This window comes from Panicum virgatum, chromosome 1K, assembly GCF_016808335.1.
Source record: "Panicum virgatum strain AP13 chromosome 1K, P.virgatum_v5, whole genome shotgun sequence".
Classification (NCBI taxonomy): Eukaryota; Viridiplantae; Streptophyta; class Magnoliopsida; order Poales; family Poaceae; genus Panicum; species Panicum virgatum.
The window spans coordinates 45,886,846-45,907,170 of NC_053136.1; the positions used below are offsets into that span (position 1 = coordinate 45,886,846).

General features: G+C 54.0%; 1 protein-coding gene across 1 annotated transcript; it reads right to left on the reverse strand.

Moving 5' to 3' along the window:
- Positions 1-1,423: 1,423 nt before the first annotated feature.
- On the reverse strand, positions 1,424-2,654 carry LOC120712415. The gene has a single exon (XM_039998198.1). It carries the CDS (start codon positions 2,422-2,424, stop codon positions 2,092-2,094), a length of 333 nt encoding a protein of 110 aa, XP_039854132.1. The 5' UTR covers positions 2,425-2,654; the 3' UTR covers positions 1,424-2,091.
- Between the last annotated feature and the right edge of the window lie 17,671 nt (positions 2,655-20,325).

The window sequence follows — 20,325 nt, forward strand, 5'->3', positions numbered from 1 at the left end:
AGATATATAGGATTCCTGGGATATGCCGAGCACAGAATTAGTAAGGCCCTTCGGCGGTCCACGAGCAGCACAGAGAGAATTTCACGCTTTTTTCATTTTTATATTAAAAAAACAAAATTTCAAAAATATATGTCGAATAGGAAAATTTTCAAAAATGGGTGCCTGTCGCCCATCCAATTGGCGACATGACCTAAATGTAAAAAAAATTATATTTAGGTCCTGGCGCCCAGGGCGTATTAAATAGTGAACTTATAAAATCGATATAAAATCATAGAAAAATTAAAAAAATAAAAACTCAACCGTTCTGGATTCTATGAAACAAGATCTACAACTTTTGTTACATAAAGTTTTTCATTTGATCAATGTATCTTGCTCTATTTTAAATACCAGTTTAATGCACTTTTATTTAAATCTCAAGATCCATCCTTTGGATGCATGTCATCTTTGGCCAGAGTGTTGAATATCGTGAGCATAGGCTTGTAAAAAATTGGTAGGCCCATAAAACATTTCTAGAATAAGTTTTTAAATTAGATCTTGCAATATGTCTAGTTTAAATGAGTTATTTATCCATGCTGCTATACTGAGTATTAGAAGCCATAACTTTTACAGTACCATTATTTTATTTCGTAAGAGATATAAAAAAAGTTTGGTAAATTTTAGATAAGCACAACTAGACCAAATGAATTATTTTAGATTTTTCTAGGTACGAGAACTATTTTTCTTGATTTAGATACATTGATCAAATGAAAAGCTTTATGTAACAAAAGTTGTAGATCTTATTTCATAGAATCCAGAACAGTTGGTTTTGTATTTTTTCGATTTTTCTACGATTTTATATCGATTTTACAAGTTTACTGTTTAATGCGCCATGAGCGCCAGGATTTAAATGTAACATTTTTTACATTTAGGTCCTGACGCCACAGGCACTTCCCTATTCGATATATATTTTTGAAATTTTGTTTTTTAAATATAAAAATGAAAAAAGGCGAGAATTTCTAGGAGGCAAATGGTTGGCGGTCGGCCCACGTGAAGGCGTGAAAAGAAGAAACGGGCTTTCTGATGAGGTGGTGGCTCGGTCCGCGGGCCCAGTAACTTTCTCAATTTATCTTTTATCGTGGACCAGGCGCTGCGGTAATCAGCTCAGTGGTCCTCGAGATATTCGTAGCAGTCATCACTCATCAGCTGTTGTCTGTGGTAGGATACATTATGCTAAGCTTGTAACTTTTTGGTTCTTGGATTTAAACCCTCCAGTGACGAGGCATTTTTTGACCACTAATTCATATCGCAAGAGGAAGCTTCAATTCAATTCCTTCTGACTTCGGCAGTTCGCCGAGGACCCCTTGACAAAGGATGGTACTTTTCCTTTTTCTGGTAAAAGGATGATACTTTAGAACTCAAAAAGGTTCAAAACGAGGTTGGCCGCTGTCACCTATAAGTCGATCAGTTGGTTTTTTTATTACTCTCATGTACAGCGAGAAGTGCTTCAACATGATAGCTTAGCTGTCCTTATTGTCCAAGGTAAGTACTTTACTTAGGGATTTAATACATGCACTGCTGCGGTTGTTAGATCTCTGACTACCACCACAGCATACAAAGAAGCTTTGCTTAAAGCTAATCAGTAACCAGTAAATAATTCAGCTCTACACTGCAGAACGTTTTCTCATGGAAATCTGAAAAGTTCCGGAGATGTGATGATAAATGAACTAACACATCACCAACTCACCAAACGGATGCACAGCAAAATATCCCCTCCATGCAAGAGAAGAGTGGACCCTTGCGTGTTACGTTTGTAGAAAGGGACCTGTTCTATTCTGAGTTTGACCATCTTGCTCAGGAGTTTTGTGACAAACCTACAAATCAAGCAGACAAGGGATTTGCCAATGACTGAATTTAAATTGGGCGTTAAAGCCAAAAAAAAAGAGGCACCACATCTGTACCACATTTGCTAACAAGCAGTTCGTTACGATTTCATATTAGGCATCCAAAAAGCGCGATCATATATATTATACACATCTGCCGTTGAAGGCGCTACTTATGCACGGGAACAAGTGACCGGACGCGTACATTTTTCACCTTACAGTACGGAAGGCCTCACCAACCTGCAGCGGCCGGATCCACGGGCCGGCGCGCGCCGCTGGCCGCGCGCCGCCGGGCTGCCGGCCCCGACCGGTTGGACTCGACGGCGCTGTCGGGCAGCGGCCGGTCGAGCGGGAGCGGGGCGGCCGGGGCCTGCTGCTGCTGGCCGCCGCCCTCGGCGCCGGCCTGCGCCGCCGCTGGCCGGCGCCCCAGCCTGCGGGACGCCTGGCGCACGTCGCTGCCGCCGAGCGCCTGCCTCACGAAGGAGAGCTCCATGCGGTCGAGGAACGCCGCGTGGCGCTCCTCCGTCCACCCCTCGCCGCGCGCCAGCGCCGCCAGGTCGTCCATCCGGCCCGGCGCGTGGAGGTTGGCGCGTGGATCGCGCGCGGGCGCGGCGTCGCCGCCGCGCGTTCTTGGCCGACGCCGCCGGCCTGCCGGTGGAGAATGCTGGGTGCCGCGGCCGGCCGGAAATATCTGCGAGGAAGCTGTGCGAGCTGCCGAGCTGGTTGGCTAGCTTTATATGACGCCGTCGCCGGCAGCCAAGTGCTGCCATTAACTGACGTGCCAGAGTGACATGGTCACGTCAGGATGGCCACCACATTGGCGGGGCCACGGGGAGGGATCACGACGGCGCACGGTGGCCCAAAGTGTTTAGCCGAGATATTTTGTTGTTACGATTAAGAAAGTGCGGGATTGGCCGTGCACGTCGTCGGTCATCTCGATCCCCCGGAACAAAAGCGCCGCGCTTTGCTGACTCCACGGCGTGGTTGGGTTGGTGGCATGGGCACGCGGCAGCAAGCAGCGGCAAAGGCAACTAGTATGCCAAAGGTTCCAAAGCGCCAAGAGAAATATCTGGCCGGGCCACTCCAGCGAGGAGGACGGGCTCGATCAACGGCGGCGCGCCGTGCGGCCCATGCTGTGGCCAGTCGCATTCCGATTCCGTTCTTTCGGCTGACGGCCACCGCCGGAATCAGCGGGGGAGGCACTCGGGCAGTCCATTCCGGCGCAGTATCTTCACGTGCTGTGCGCTTGGCTGCAAGGGAAGCTGTATGTGAGCAGCAAAATATCTAGCACTGTTGAGCAACTGAAAGAGTTTGGATAACTGCTGCTGCGGATATCCCGCCAAACGTCATTTCCAGCCGCCAGCTTCTGCGCCGGGGCCTCTCGGACGGTTGGGCTGATGCCTGAATTTCTTTCTTTCTTTTTTACGGTGCCTTGTGCCAAAATTTCGGCCAACGCTACACAATGGATATCGTTACGAGGCGCGACCGTTGGATCCGCACACAAGTCAGTCTCGAACACCGGATAAGTTTTGGTCACTAGATCCACTATCCGGGTGCAGTGGACACCGGAGTACCCGGACAAGGTCCGGAGCAACGGCGCCACCCGCCGCCGGCGAGAAGAGGCTCCGAGTCAGGACTGTGTTGCCGCAGGGGCTCGAGGAACGCGTTGTCGCCATCGCGGGAATCCTAGACATAGCGGGGAAGGTGAGGCTGTGTTTCTGCGGATGCTTTGCCCCCCTGCACCATGGTACTGATTACTGAACTTGGGATGTGGAGACTGGGAAGCAGGAGAAGACGACCGGAGATTTTTCTTCGGAGGATGGATTACTTATTTTTGAAAGTGAATGTTTTCCTATATATCGCTTGAAGTATATTTATCATTTAATTTTAAATATTATAAATCAACACCATATTTGAAAATACTAGAACAAATATTGATTGCTGCAAGAGTTGCGTACTTTGTAGTCTGATCAATTGTTTTGTACTTCCTCCATTTTTATTTATATATCGTATTAGGTTTGTCTTAAGTCAAACTTAGCTAACTTTGACTAAGTCTACTGTCGGTACCCTGTAACAGGGATACCCACTCTTACTGCAGCAAGGCAGGACCCGCGTAGTTATCCGTAGCTGCGCGGGAAAGACGGAGTAGTCAGGCCCCACAGGCCAGGCTTTTCCCTCACCAGGCCAGGCTTTTCCCTCACCAGGCCAGGCTTTTCCCTCACCAGGCCAACGGCCCCGGACCGTTCCCCGCCTGAGGATGGGTCCGGTGACGCCACGTGTCTCTAAGGAAGGGAAGCTCCGGGCTGACCGCCGAGGCCTCGGACCCCCAGAGGAGTCCGGGACCTCCTGCGCCCGTCCGGACTCCCCTCACCGTGTAGGGGTCCGGAGCCGCCACGTGTCCCGGAGACGCGGGATCGTGCGCGAGTCTTTCGCAGGAAGACTCGCTCACCTGCCGCATTTAATGTGGTGGACAAGGCGTGCTCTGCCGCCGCGGTACGCAAGACAGCCTTGTCAGGCCTCGCTGAGCACCGCGTATTACCAAGGAGCACAGTGCAGCCGCCTGTGCCGCACCCGCGCAGAGCCCGCCTGCAGCATTAAATGGATATGACAGCACGTCACTTTTCCATCATGCCGCCTACGCCGCAAGCTACACCACCCGCTTAAGCAGTGTGGCGAGCGGTGCCGCTAGCTACGACAGGCCCGACCTGACAAGACAACGCCAGGACATGATGGACGAAGGGCTCCGGGAGCAGGCGAGGGAATCCAAGAGAGAGATCTCATTTGCCTGCGACGCCATAATGTATGAACAAGTACGTTATTTTATACTGCATCGTTGGACCCACCTGTCGGGGATCCAACAGCTGTGTACGCACCCCCTTGAGATATAAAAGGGAGGCGCTCGTTGTGCACAGGACAATCCAGACTGACTCAAGCTCTCGCAACCTTCTCACTCTCGTGGGAAGGCAATACAACACACAGTGGACGTAGGGTATTACGCTCCGGCGGCCCGAACCACTCTAAAGCCTGTTGTGTTCCTCGTGTTCTTGAGTGAGACCGATCTAAGACTAGCTACCCCCTGAGTATACACCCTCTGGGCTAGGGCGGGTGCCTTCCGCCACCCGGCTGTGGTTTGCAGCACCACGACATTTGGCGCGCCAGGTAGGGGCATCAGCTGGTCGCAGTTCATCTTTTCTTCGTCCCCATGGTTAGCGTGGACGACGTGGAGATGACAGAGGGTGTGGCATCCTCCACGCCACATGCCTCTCGCGTTCCTGCTCCAGGGGCAACTGTGCCTGTGGAGCAGCCACCACTGGCGGCGGCGCGCGCCGCTCGCCGGCAAGAGTCAGGGCGCCCATCAAGGGCCCCCTCACAGGCTGCGAGCGGCGGAGCGCTGGCAGCGGCTAGGGAGTTGCTTCGCAACCCCCCGGCTGAGGCAGCCTCGCCAGACGCCCTGAAGCAGTGGCGGGACGACGTCGACCGTCTCCTCCACCTGGCTCAGGCCTCCCCCAGTTCTGCAAAGACTGGGCAACGACCTCTGCCTGGCAACGCGGTGGTACCTTACCACCAGCGTCAGGGCGGTGCGTCGGCATCTGTGCGCTCCCCTACCGTGAGGGGTGCACGAACAGAAGACTTGCGGGCGGAGCTCAACCGCCGGCGCGCGGGGGAGGATGCCCGCATCGCTGTTGAGAGGGCGCGAGAGCGCCGTCTCAACATTGAGGGACGCAACCTCAATGTTGATCTGGACGCGGCGGCACCCAGGCCTCCGGTGAACGCCCGGATTCAGTCAGGCGCACCGGTGGCCGGGGTGGGCTGTGCTGCACTTGCGGAGCACCTCCGCGCCGTGGCGTGGCCACCCAAGTTCCGCCCCACCTGCCGGAAAAGTACGACGGTACTACTAACCCGTCAGAATTCCTGCAGGTGTATGTTACCGCCATCACAGCGGCTGGTGGTAACGGCACCGTAATGGCAAGCTACTTTCATGTAGCCTTGTCTGGGCCAGCCCGGACCTGGCTCATGAATCTCACACCTGGGACGATCCAGTCCTGGGAAGAGCTCTGTGCGAGGTTCACAACGAACTTCGCCAGCGCCTACCAGCAGCATGGTGTGGAGGCACACCTTCACGCCGTGAGGCAAAAACCCGGGGAAACGCTTCGGGCCTTCATCTCGCGCTTCCCCAAGGTACGGGGGACCATTCCTCGTATCTCAGATGCATCTATTATTACTGCTTTCCGCCAGGGGGTACGTGATGAGAAGATGCTAGAGAAGCTGGCGACGCACGAGGTGGAAAGCGTCACTACGCTTTTCTCCCTGGCAGACAAGTGTGCCAGGGCCGCTGAGGGCCGTGCATGGCACTCAGCCCCCCAAGACGGAGACACCAAGGATGGTGGCTCCAGTGCTACCACTCCGGGCGGTGGCAAGAAGAAGAAGAAGAAGAACCGGGGTCGCGGGGAGCCGCATTCTGGCGGACCAGTCGTTGCAGCAGCAGCGCCAGCAGCGGCGCCAGCTGCGGCGGCAGCGACTGGAGGCCAGAATGCACACGGCAAACGCCCTCGCCCGCAAGGTGGAAGCGGAGGTTCATGCCCAGTGCATCCCACCGCTCGCCACAGCGCCGCTGACTGCCGCGAGATCCAAAAGCTCGCGAAGCGGGTCAGTGGGCGGCGTGAGCAGTCCTCTAAGGATGGCTCATCCCCTCCTCGCCAGCGGGCCGGCAAGGAGAAGGCCTCTGACAGCGGGGCCGCGGCCGGGGAGAAGGAGCTGGGGTACCAATCCCCCGCTCGAGAGCTGAAGGGCGTCTATCACGACGACGACTCCGGTTCCGACAACGGCGACCGCCGCAAGAAGCTGTACGTAATGTATGGCGGGAGCTGGGAGCTCGTCTCCCGGCGGGACGTGAAGACCCTTCGCCGGGAGGTCCTTTCGGTGAAGCCGGGGGTCCCGAGGGCGGCGCCGCACCAGAGGTGGATGAACACCACCATCTCTTTCGGGCCATCCGACTGCCCGGAGAATATGGCCGGAGCTGGTGTGCTACCTTTAGTCACCGCTCCTGTCATATCCAACGTGAGGCTCTACCACGTGTTGATTGACGGTGGGGCTGGCCTCAACGTCATCAGTTATGCAGCGTTTAAGCAGCTGCAGATCCCAGAGTCCAAGCTGACTCCCTCTCACCCATTCTCCGGAGTGGGCCCACACCCGGTGTTCCCTCTGGGGAGCATCACATTGCCGGTCACGTTCGGGACCGAGGAGAACTTCCGCACAGAGAGCGTCATGTTCGATGTTGCGGAGGTGAACCTCCCGTTCAACGCCATCATTGGCCGACCGGCACTCTACCGCTTCATGGCCATTGCCCACTATGGGTATTTGGTCTTGAAGATGCCTTCCCCTGCCGGAGTCCTCACCGTGCAGGGCGACCGCACCGCTGCCGTCGCTGCAGTTGAGAGACTGCATACTCTGGCGGCAGAGGCTGCACGCTCCGAGGAGGATCCGTCCACCTCGCAACCCAGGGCGCCTGCAAAGGCTCCCAAGGTCCAACCATCTGATCCGGACCAAGTTCCCGTGAAGACGGTACAGAATGGAGCAGACTCCACCAGGACCACCCGCATCGCGGGGAACCTGGAGGAGAAATAGGAAGACGCGCTCATCGCTTTCCTCCGGGCAAATGTCGACGTGTTCGCCTGGGAACCGTCACAGATGCCCGGGATCCCCAGGGAAGTGATCGAGCACAATTTGAGGATCTACCCTGACGCCACACCGGTGCGCCAGAAGCCTCAGAAGCAGTCCGTGGAGCGGCAGAACATCATCCGCGAAGAAGTCCGTAAGCTCCTACACGCCGGCTTCGTCGAGGAGGTCCACCACCCCGAGTGGTTGGCCAATCCGGTCGTCGTCCCAAAGGCCAACGGGAAGCTTCGGATGTGCATCGACTACACCAGCCTCAACAAAGGCATGTCCAAGAGACCCCTATCCTCTTCCACGTATCGATCAGATCGTGGACTCCACCTCCGGGTGTGACCTTTTGTCTTTCCTAGATGCATACTCTGGTTTCCACCAGATTCAGATGTCTAGAGAGGATAGGAAGTATACTGCCTTTGTAACAGTAGATGGGCTTTATTGCTACATTGTCATGCCGTATGGTCTAAGGAATGCCTTACCCACGTTTGTACGAGCTATGAACAAAACCTTCTGTAATCTAATTAGAGATATTGTTGAGGTTTATGTCGATGACATTGTGGTCAAGACTAAGGTAGGGTCAACACTAGTGGAGGACCTGTCCCTCGTCTTCGACCGTCTTCGCTCCACGCGCACGAAGCTGAACCCAGAGAAGTGCATCTTCGGCGTCTCAGCAGGGAAGCTGCTGGGTTTCCTGGTCTCGCATCGAGGCTTCGAGGCAAACCCAGCCAAGATCAAGGCGATCGAAGCAATGAGGCCTCCTGGCCGCATCAAGGACGTCCAGAAGCTTACTGGATCTCTCGCTGCTCTTAGCCGCTTCATATCGAGGCTGGCCGAGAGGGCCCTTCCCTTCTTCAAGCTATTGAGGAGGTCCGGTCCATTTTCTTGGACCGAAGAGGCTGAACAGGCCTTCCAGGAGCTGAAGCAGCACCTCACCTCGCTGCCAGTATTGGTGGCTCCAGAACCCGGTGAGCCGTTGTTTCTGTATCTTGCTGCATCTGCGGAGGCGGTCAGCAAGGTGCTGGTCGCCGAAAGGATGGAGCAAACTCGCCAGGGGAGCTCCAAGGTCCTGTTGGCCAAGGATGGTGAGCCGGACCCCGGACACAGGGTCCCGTCAGCCTCACCCCAGCTTGAAGGTCCGGATCCTGCACAGGCAGGTCCGGGGGAGCCTCATCCTAGTGGGAACCCAGAACCACTGGGGGCCCAAGGGACAGATGTGGTGGACAAGGGCGAGCCGGACCCGGGAACTAGGGTCCGGATCGTCCAGAAGCCAGTCTACTACGTCAGTGAAGTCCTCCACGAGGCAAAGGCCAGGTATCTTGAGACGCATAAGATTATCTATGCAATACTTATTGCGTCCAGGAAACTGCGCCACTACTTTCAAGCACACCGAGTTATTGTAGTGACCTCTTACCCATTAAGAGCGATCCTACACAACTCCAACGCCACAGGCAATATCGCCAAGTGGGCAGCAGAGCTGGCAGAGTTCCAACTGGATTTCCAGCCACGCCATGCGGTCAAGAGCCAGATACTGGCTGATTTCATAGCGGAGTGGACTCCTTTCCCAAGCAACCCTGGGGGTCCGGTCATAAATGCTGGACCCCCGGAGCCGGAAATCAGGACACCAGTCTTCACCGAGCCTCACTGGACACTCTTCTTTGATGGGTCCGCCCGCGAGAAGTGGGCCGGGGCTGGTGTGGTCCTCATCGACCCAAACGGAGATCAGCTGAAGTACATGGTGCACCTTGAGTTCAAGGCCACCAACAACATGGCGGAATACGAAGCTCTGATCTTCGGCCTGACGCAAGCCCTCTCATTGGGGGTCCGGCAGCTTCTGGTGAAGGGGGACTCCCAGCTAATCATCAAGCAGGTCCGAGGGGATTGCAACTGCAACAATCCCCAGCTCGCGGCATACCTCATACACGTGAGGAAGCTCGAGAAGGACTTCGACACCTTGGAACTGCAACACGTTCCCCGCGAGCACAACTCAGCAGCAGATGATCTCTCTGCGAGAGCATCTACCTGGGCATCTGTGCCCGAGGGTGTCTTTGAAAGACGGCTGCTGAAACCTACCGCCCAGCCTGCCGAGCCGGGTGAGGGGGATCAAGCTGGCACCTCGAAGCTAGCGGTCCCGGCAGCATTCTACCTATGGTGCCCGACCAGGGCTGTGTGTCCTGTTGAGGAACCTGGTGACCTCACAGAGCCACCCCCACCTGCTCTGGGAGCTCCCGATGCATGGATCTCCGAGATCCGGGACTACCTGAAGGATAACATCCTCCCTGATGACGATGTGTTCGCTGAGCGCGTAGTCCGATTGGCTAAACGTTACGCGGTGGTAGAAGGGGACCTCTACCGCCGTGGCGCCAACGGTGTCCTCATGCGATGTATTTCCCAGGGAGAGGGCCGCGAGTTGCTCGCGGAGATCCATGGAGGCGAGTGCGGAAGTCATTCCTCCTCTCGCACGCTTGTTGGCAAGGCCTTTCGGCATGGCTTCTACTGGCAAACAGCACTCCAGGATGCGGCTGAGCTGGTAAGGTCCTGCAAAGCATGCCAGTTCCATGCAAAACAAATACACACCCCAGCTCAAGTTCTGCAGATGATTCCACCCTCTTGGCCATTCGCTGTGTGGGGTGTGGATATCCTGGGGCCTTTCCCCCGGGCTGTCGGCGGATACTGGTTCCTCTATGTCGCCATCGACAAGTTCACCAAGTGGCCGGAAGTTACTCCTGTGGTGAATATTACTAAGAAATCAGCAGTCACATTTCTCAGGTCCATTGTGTGCAGATTTGGCGTCCCAAACCGCATCATCGCGGACAACGGGACCCAATTCAAAAGCAGACTCTTCCAAGAGTACTGTGAGGACATCGGCATCCAGCTATGCTTTGCGTCCGTAGCACATCCCCGCAGCAATGGACAGGTTGAGAGAGCGAATGCAGAGATCCTCAGGGGACTCAAAACCCGCACCTACAACTGCTTGAAGAAGCATGGTGCCAAATGGGTTGACGAGCTTCCGTGTGTACTATGGGGCAACCGGACCACACCCAGCCGAGCCACCGGGGAGACTCCGTTCTTCCTGGTCTACGGGGCTGAAGCATGCCTTCCCCCAGAAATTCACCTGGGCTCACCACGGGTCCAGGCCTTTGACGAATCCATGCAGGAGCAGCTGCGGTGCGACGACGTGGACTTCGTTGACGAGCGAAGGTGGCGAGCAGCAATCCAAAATGCACGCTACAACCAGGCGCTCCGGCGCTATCATCAACGGTTCGTGCACAGTAGGGAGCTCCGGGCTGGCGACCTCATCCTCAGACGGATCCTGAACCGAGCGGGGCTCCACAAACTCTCCCCCAGCTGGGAGGGGCCCTTAAAGGTTACAGAGGTATGCCGGCCTGGATGCGTTCGCCTCGCCACAGAAGACGGAGTGCCGCTGCCCAACCCATGGAACATAGAGCATCTGCGTAAGTTTTACACCTAGGCAGAGCAGGGAAATAACTTTTCCTTTGTAATAAGATAGAGTTAGCGTGCGGTCCAGAGCGGTTGGGGGCTACCCTCGTAAACCCGACCTCTGGCATCCATCGCACTAGCGGCTAACGCGCGGCTCAGAGCGGTAGAGGTCCGACCTCGTAAACCCGGCCTCTGGCATCCATCGCGCAAGCCATGTACATCGAGATTGCAAAGGAAAGATTTTCTCCTAGTTCTGTCTTTGTGTCAAGGTTAAATTACGCATTTCGATTCTCGGAATTTTCGCTTTTTCTATCCCCCGCGGGACCTCTACTCTTGTTGCTGCAACTAAGATTTGCATTGAGCTGCTGGACTGCCGTACAGATCCGGACCCTCTTGCTGCTGGAGAGGGGTCCGGACCCCTAGGGACCTACTCTGGGGAGCGGATACTTGTTTCCTAGGGAGGTTTGGAGCCCAGTGTAGCCGCTTAGCTGGTTCCGTACCCAAAAGCCTGCACACTCCACCACCCTGTAACGAGTGCCCTAGTACCTGGAGCCGGGTAATTGGGGGCCCGGACCTTGCCCCAGCTCAAGAGCTGGCTTCCTAAGTCCAACACGGCATGTCCAGCACTATATCTCAAAGGATCGAGCATAGCAAAGTGACCTCACCCACTGTTGCGAAGGGTCTGGGACGATGAAGCCAGGTCCGGAAAGATCGTGCTGTTTCCTGGAATGGTCCGGAGCCCTGCATAGCGCCTTAGCCTGGTTCCGACCCTAAGCCTACGCACTCCCCCACTCTGTAACAAGCACAGAGCTACCTGGGCCTGCGCATCTAGAGTCCTGGACCTGGTACCAGCCTGGGATTGGTCAGGAATGAGCCCCGCGGGTCTGCTACTAAGCTATAACTTTGAAGTGGTACACAGGTTAAAACCTGGCTAGTGGTAGTCAGTCTCAAACCATTGAGCCTACCTACCAGGGGGTCCGAGTATCTGCTTCAAAGCTTTCCTGCAGGATAAGAGCCAGTCTCGATGGTAGACAGACTCATAGCAACTGAGTCTCTCTCCCAGGGGGCCCAGGGCATCCGCCTTGTCCCAGACATCATGGATGAATTCTGCATGCGTCAAATAGCTAAGTTGCAGTATCGTTGCTACTATATAAGTAAACTTGATTATTCTATCTGTACTCCTGTATACTACACAGGGAACAAGGCGCTTGATCGTCTTGCAGGCTATGCAGCCCTATGCCAAGGAGGTCCGGAGTATCTTCTACGGCTCAGATGGCAGACAGGTCGAAGCAACTGAACCTATCTGCCAGGGGGCCAGGGCGCCGGGGTGCTGCATATTGCAAGTCAACAACTGACAAACAGCTAAGTTGAAGTTTTTTCTGCTTCAAAAATTTCAGCTAGTACAAAGTTTGTTACATAATGCAAAAGGAAAAAGATACAATGCCCAGCTCAAGGGTCTGCAGGCTCTCGCTTGAAGTAGGCGGCGACGAAGTCAACGACCTCCTGCACGCTGTCCCGAGCGGCGGCCTCCGTCTCCGCTACAGGGCCATCGACCACGGGCGCCAGAGAGATGGTCGGATCGTGGCTCCGGAGGCAGGTCAGGATGTGCTCCGCCACCAGCCGGATCAGCTCGCGGCCCTCGGTTTCAAGCTGTCCGGCAAGGACTGGCCCCAGGCGCTGGAGCCTATCCGAAGCAGAACTCAGCACCGGGAGGGCGTCAGCTATTGAAGCTGGCGGCTCCGCCACCTGGATCGGGCTCAGACCAAGCGGCACCAGCGCCAGGCTCACTTCGATTGCCCAGTCAGCGATCCGCTGGGCCTCAACGCGCTGGTCTTCCTGGTGCTTCCGGACCGCCTCCCGGACCGCCTCTTGCACCCGGGTGTCCAGAGCCGCCTTGGCCACCTCCACCTCGCGGGACCTCTCCTCGAGCTCGCGGGACCTCTCCTCGAGTTCGCGGGACCGCTACTCCAGCTTGGTCTCCCTCTGCTCCGCAGATACCTTCCGCTTCTTGAGCGAGTCTCGCTGGCGCCCAAGCTCCTTCTCTATGCCGGTGGCGTGAGCCTCCCGCTTGGCGAGGGACTTCCGGCCCTCCTCCAAATCCGCCTCGTCGGCAGTCAGCTGGCGGGCTCTCTCCTGCAGTTGTTCACACCATCCCTGCAGAGTCGCAGAGAAGACGTCGAGCTCCTACCTCCGGACCTCGAGGTCCTCGCTGCGAGTCTCCAGCTCTGACTGCTGGGCTGCGAGGTGGGCCTCGAGGTCGGACCGTTGAGCAGCAAAGCCAACAACCTCCAGGGTGAAGTCCCGCTCCTGCTGCGCCAAGGATTTCTCTCGGTTTGACACCGCGAACTCTCGATCAAACACCTTCCTAAGGTTGGCTCGGTAGGTCTCTTGGTCTGCCTTGAGCTTTGACCGAGTTTCCGCGGCGTGGGAGGCTTCAGCCTTGGTGTGCGCCTCCAGATGGGTGTGCCAATCGGAGAGGCACTGACGCTCGCTCTCCAGAGCAGACCACTCCCGCCGGAAGGCCACCTCGGCAGAGGAGGTTGTGTAAGGATCGATGGACCAAGAGGGGGGGGGGTGAATTGGGCCTTTTTCAAACTTCTAAAGCAATAAAACAACCTTAACCTATGCAAGGCTAGTAAGGCTCAATTCACCAACCGGCTAAACAAAGCAAACTACACAAGCTAACAAAGATGTGAAACTAAGCAAGGTAGAGCTAAGCTATGATCTCTAGGGTCAAGCACATGAAAGAAAGCATGAAAGTAAGTGCTTGAAATGAAAGAGAGTGCAAGAGACAACCGGATTTTTCCCGTGGTGTCGATGTGTTGGCACACACCCCTAATCCACGTTGTGACACTCACTAAGAGTCTTGTCACCTCCCATGTCACCGAGACTTGGGCGCTCACTAAGAGTCTCCGTTCACCATCCCGGCGTGGTGGAGCTCAAGCCACGTACAATCTTCTTCTCCGGGCTCCCACAATCCTTGGCAAGCTCCGCGAGAAACACTTCGATCACCAAGATCGTCTAGGTGCTGCCAAACACCAAGAGTAACAAGTTCCTAAGCCTTCACTTGACCTACACTCAGTTGGCCCTAGCTCAAGCACACTTGCTACACTTGCAATGGATGAGTTCTTCAAGGTTGAAACACAAACTAAGCACTAGATCTTCTCTCTTTTGCTCAAAGCTCTATCTCTTCTTCTCAAGGGTGGCCTCAGGTTTTCAAGGTGTCAAAGGCAACTGAAATGAACCAGGGGGTACCCTTATATAGAGTGGAGGAGGTCACATAGCCGTTGGAAGTTTTCTGCAGAAAAACCGTGACCACCGGAAGAACCGACGGTATAGAAAATATGGGCATCGGTTCAACCGGTCTCTCTGTGTCAAAGAAGTAGCCGTTGGAGTTTTGACACAGTATCCACGCTTGCGTCATTGCACCGGTGCATGCTCCGTAGGGGCATCGGTTCAACCGGTGCTGAAGAGGTTCGCTGATCAACTCAAACAAGCGTTCTGGAACAAAGTACATCCAATGCACCGGTGCTTTGTTTCTGAACCATCGGTTCAACCGGTGCTGAAGAGAAGTTGGAGTCCATCAAACATGCTCTCTGGAACAAAGGACTTTCATTGCACCGGTGCTTTGATTTCGGAGCGTCGGTTCAACCGGTGCTGAAGAGAGGTTGAAATCCATCAAAACATGCTCTCTGGAACAAAGGACTTTCATTGCACCGGTGCTTATCTTCTTGACCATCGGTTCAACCGGTGCTTTACTTGATATCTGCCTTCATCCAGAGAAGATGGACCGACAGGGCATCGGTCCTTCCGCCATGCATCGGATGCTCCGATGCTTGTTCACCGGTTCAACCGGTGCTACTGATTTTCTTTGTTTTCAGCTGTTTTGACTTGGATTCGAATGTGACTTTGATTGTTTCTTCTTCCAAGAGTTGTGTTGACTTCTATTGACCATCTTTTGCTGTTTTTGAGTGAGTGTGTAATATGTCTAGGGCCAACTCAAGTTTGATCAAGCTACTAACTCATGAACCCCTCTTAATAGTGTGATCACTACAAAACTATAAAACCTATACTAACCTAAGTGTCCTTCTCAACCTTGTGACACTTAGGACTAGAAAGATCCTTAGCCTTGACAAATATAAGTTAAAAGCCGAGATCGCCTTTTCGAATGACCGAAATTGAGGGGCCTCTTTTGACATATGACCAAATGAGCGATAATGATCTATTAAGCTGCACAAACTCATTAGTCACAATAATGGTTGTCATTAATCACCGAAACATACCTTGAGTGCCTAGATGCTTACAATCTCCCCCTTTTTGGTGATTGATGACAACACAAACATAAATAACGAGAGAGCGAGAAAGATAAAGCAGGAAAAACACGAGCAAACCAAAAGCAGGACAAAAGAGCTCAACGGCTCAAACGAAATCCATAGATATGTCTCAAAGAGCGGCATACTCAAGCGACAAATGTACATATCCATGAATTAACACCAAATGTGATACAAAGAATCAAAGTCCTGATAACTACGAGCTCTCTCTCTAGCTCTACCCTCCCCCTAACTCTCTACCCTCCCCCTAACACCTCTCCCCCTTTGGCAACAAAGCACCAAAAAGGAAGGCGATCTAATCCTGAGCAGGAGAAGGCGGGGTCTTCCGGCTGGGTCCGGTGGAGAACTGAGCGGCGGAGTCGTCGGCGTCGTCGTCTGTCCAGTCGTCGTCGACCGAAGAAGACTTCTGCTCGACCGGAGTCGTCGGAGCAGCAGAAGTAGCTGGAGTAGCGGTAGGAGCTGGCGCGGCGACGATCGTGGAGTCCGTCGGAGGAGCAGACGTGACGGGAGTCAGGTCTGGCTGAGTGGGGCGCACGACGGACGGACGGAGCACCTCGGGCTGAGAAGGAGAGTCGAACGTGAGTGACTGAGCCGAGGGGTGCTGGAGCTGGTGTAGGATCTGCTGCTGTCTATGAAACTCTGCACGCTGCTCGGCTGTCCAGACACTAGGCTGTGGAGCAGGAGCCAGGGCAGCAGTAGGAACAGGACTGGCAAACAACCCGGTCGGTAGAAGTGGTGACACCGGGAAAGATGACAAGGGTGTCTGCATGAAACTGCCAGCAGGTGGAGGAGGAGCAGTGGGGTCGAACTGGAGCTGCTGGGGTGTAGGGAGCTGAGGCTCAGGCAGTCCAGTGTGTCGGTACAGCTGACCGAAGCATCCCGAGAAGAAGGTAAACATCTGCTGCTAGATCTGGGACTGCTGCTGAAGCTGTAACCTCATGGCCTCCTGCTGCTGCCGAATCCCCTCAAGCACTAGAGTCTGGGCCTCCTGCTGGCGAGCCTGCTCGGCCTGCATGCTCAGCTGAGCTGCTGCAAATCTGTCCTGCTGATCTGAGAGCCGAGTAAGGATAGCAGCGAGTGCATCGGGCTGAGTGACCTGAGCGGTGGAGACTGGAGGAGCGGGGGCTCGTGCTGCACCAGAAGACCTGCCTCATCATCATGAGCTCCTCGAGGGACGGTAACAGTGGGAATGAAGTCCTCGTCATCCTCCGAGTCCTCTGAGTCAGTGATCAGGTAGTGTGGGAGCTGGGCCTCTGCAGCTGCTAGTGAAGCGTCCTCGGCTGCTGTCGGATCATCTGCAACTCTGCCCTCAGCCAAGAAACGCTCATCCAGAACCCTCTGTGCTCGGCGCTGGCCTCTCGAGCCACGACGACCGTCTCGAGGAGTAGCTGGTGAGTAAAAACTGAACTGTGTCCTCGAGTGCTCCAGCTCATCCATGTGCTCATTCTGACTTAGCTGAGCCAGAATCCAACAGATCCAATGAGCAAATGGATGCCGACGGTGAACTGTCATGCCATCCAGAATCACATCCTCTAGCTCGCAGATAAAGAAGTCGACTAGGTCAAAGTCACGACCTGTCATGATATAAAGTAGGAGCCACTGCTGCAGAGCTGTGATCCCCTCGTTGTATCCAATCCGGAACAACAGACTCTTCCTAAGAGCTAAGTGGATAGTGTGCGCCATGGGAGTCAGCCTGTCCGGAGTCCTCGGTGTTCCAGGCAGGAAGGGCTGCTGAAAAAGAACACTGATCTCCTCGTCAGAAGGGACATGAGACTCATGAGGACGTCGAGGAGGTACCGTGCTGCCATAAGCCTGATAGTGTATGAAGTGTGGCTCCTCGGCAATCTGAACTCCAAGATAGGTAGCCAGTCGTGCTCGGGTCAGACGATAGTGCCTCTCCTGGAACATGAAGTCAATAAACTGCCGGTCCTCCTCAATAAACAGAGTGGCGTAGAAGACTCGAACCCACTCTCGAATATACCTGGACCTCTCACTGAGTAGAGCAGGCAATCCAACATATCTCTCAAAGAGAGGAAGCACTGGAGTCCCACCTGCTGCTACACGCATAGCTACCTAGTGGAGCATCTTGTGCTCACTAATCTTGATGTCCAACTGGCAGTAGGTGTGGTAAAAAGACTCCTGAAGCAGAGTGTAAAAACGACGATCAACTCCGACATCCCTCTGCTCGGGAAACCACTGCTCCGGGGTCACATAACGCAGTCTCTTGACCCTAGGTCCTGGAATACCCCTGAGATCGAACAACTCAACCTCGGGCAGCTCCTCACCACTGTCCTGACCACCTGTCTGAGTCTGACTGTCGGTGTGCTGCTGCGGTGCATGACCTGCTCCCCTCTGAGTGCCACCACCTCGAGTCCGTGGACGTGAACGGGACTCAGGTGTGGCCTGAGCTGTCTGAGTACGTCCTGAGCGACGTAACTGCTGCTGTGGCTCCCCCTGAGCCTGAGGATCCCTGATCCTGAGTGAGCCCTGCCTGTCAGCTGCGTCTGCCACTGCCTCGGCCTGCTCTCGCTCGCGGTCCTCACGGGTGCGCTTCTTCTTTTTCTGCACAATCATCTTGCTCTTGCCTTTCTTGTCTCCTGCCATCTGTCATAGAAGTAGTATGATGGGATATGAGCCTAAAACAAGAATTCTAGTGGATATCCTCGGAAAGAGCACACTAATAAAGATCTTGAAGTGTTTGAGCAAGAGTGTGATTTGTGCAAGGTAAGTAATATATGTGAGCATGTGTGTAACTGAAGTGAAACAGAGACAACACATGACGAGGAGGTTAAGATCATACCCTGATAGATCAAATGAGGAAAAACCGACAAAAACGTCACAAGTTGTCTTAGAGACAAACTGTCGAACACCTTGAGTGCAGATGAGCACAAGGTGGGAGGGGCACGGTGAGATCGGTTCCCTGCGCGTGAGGAGATTCAGAGGAGGATGGAGGTGCACGGCGCGCGGAGAAGGCGTGCTGGCTCTGTAGGCGGCGGCGCTGGACTTGGATGGCGGCGGCCTGGGGTCAGCGGCGCACAGACGGCGCAGGCGCGGAGTAGGGCGGTGCGAGCGTGGCTCGGGCGCGAGGTGTGTGGCGCGGCGGTGAAGCGATGCAGGAGCGGCGCGCGTGCGGCAGCGAAAGGGCGGCGCAGGAGTGGCGGCGGCGTACGGGCGCGGGGTGCAGGGCGGCAGTTTCGCGGGGAGGAAGAGGAACAGGAGTGAGACTGACGCGTGGGCCCGCGGAAGGATTAAGTGAAAACAGAACGGACAGGCCCGCCAACCCTAAGCACCGGAAGGTCCGATGGTGCAGAGAAAAGACCGTCGGTGTAATCACCGGTGTAAGTTTGACCAGATCTGAACGAGATTGAAACGTGGTCAGAAGGGCACCGGAAGATCCGCCACTGAGGCACCGGAACATCCGATGGGCGTCGGTGTATCTGCAGGAGTAAGGTCCAGAGGCTATGCAAGGCCCATTTACTCCACGCAGTAGCACCGGTTGAACCGATGCTGAAGCGTCGGTTCATCTGCCATACATCGGAAGCACCGGTGATCCATCGGAGTAATGGCCGGAGGTTGTTCCAGAGGCGTTGCAGAAACCTAGCCACGAAGACTTAAGCACCGGTTGAACCGATGAGATGAAAAACACGGCGTCGGTTTAACCGGTGGTTAAAGAAATTTTCTGCTGAACTACAAACTCTACTTCTGATCCAAAAACTCAAAGCCAAAGCCATAAACACTCAGTTTTGGATCATTTTCGAGAGACAACCTCACCCCTCAAACACTCAAACTAAATGCTCGCATGCTTTTATATTAACTTAGGCAAATTAAGAACCAAGCGAGGTTTAAACACAAAAACCAAATGTATGAGCCACTTTGCCTATGAACTTAGAGATTTAAACTTTAAGTTCGATAGGACGTGACTCAATAGGCATGAAAGCACAACATTGATCTTATCACTCTTGTGGAGATGATATATCATATTTAGCATGAATATCTTTCTCGAAGTGTGATTTGCTCCCTTGTGATGCTATTAACGTGATGCAATGCCAATGCAAAGCGTGAAATTAAACATGGATGCATTCTATATGACAAGCACATGCATTGCAAAATTTAAATCTATCTTGTCAAGTTTGAACCCTCGTCAAGCTTCTTCATGATGAACCATTCTTCATGCCATGAGCAAAACCAAGACCACCGGCTCATGCAAGACCCATTTTCATCACTATCTTGACAAGGTTAGACAAGCCCCTAGCACATGTACATCACCCAATCCGAGTCCTCAAGTGCTTCCTCTATGCTAGTGGGTTCAATACAAGAAACAAACGAGTGATGTTCACAAAATGAAGCATGCTTAGAACGAGTTCTTACTCCCTTGGAAGGACTACCAATGATTTGACCAATTGGATGATCCTTGGAGATGCGACCATGCTTCACTAGCGGTATTTGCGTGGATGGTTGTTGGGGTGGATCTTGTGTGACTTGTACTTGTTGTGGAACACTTTGCTCTTCTTGTTCTTGGACTTGGGGTGTTGGTGTTGGCACATCTTCTTGAGGTAGTGGATCATCTTTTTCTTGATCTTTATCCACTTGGGGTGCCTTGGAGGTGCTTGGTGTAGATGAGGAAGGTCCTCCCCCTTGATCATTGCCTTTATGCACCTCTTCCGGCTTGATATCCCCAATGGACATATTCTTCAAAGCTTCATCAATCTCTTCATCACCTACATTTTCATAGCCAACAACCTCCTCTTGGGAGCCATTAGATTCATCAAACTCCACATCACATGTTTCTTCAACTAACCCGGAGGTTTGATTGAATACTCTATATGCTTTGGAGTTTGATGCATAACCAAGAAAGAAACCTTCATCACATCTACTTTCAAACTTACCGAGCCTTTTCTTCTTATAGATGAAGCATTTGCAACCAAAGACTCGAAAGTAGGATATATTTGGTTTCTTCCCGGTGATGAGCTCATATGGAGTTTTCTTGAGGAGTCGGTGGGGATACACTCGGTTGGATGCATGACACGCCG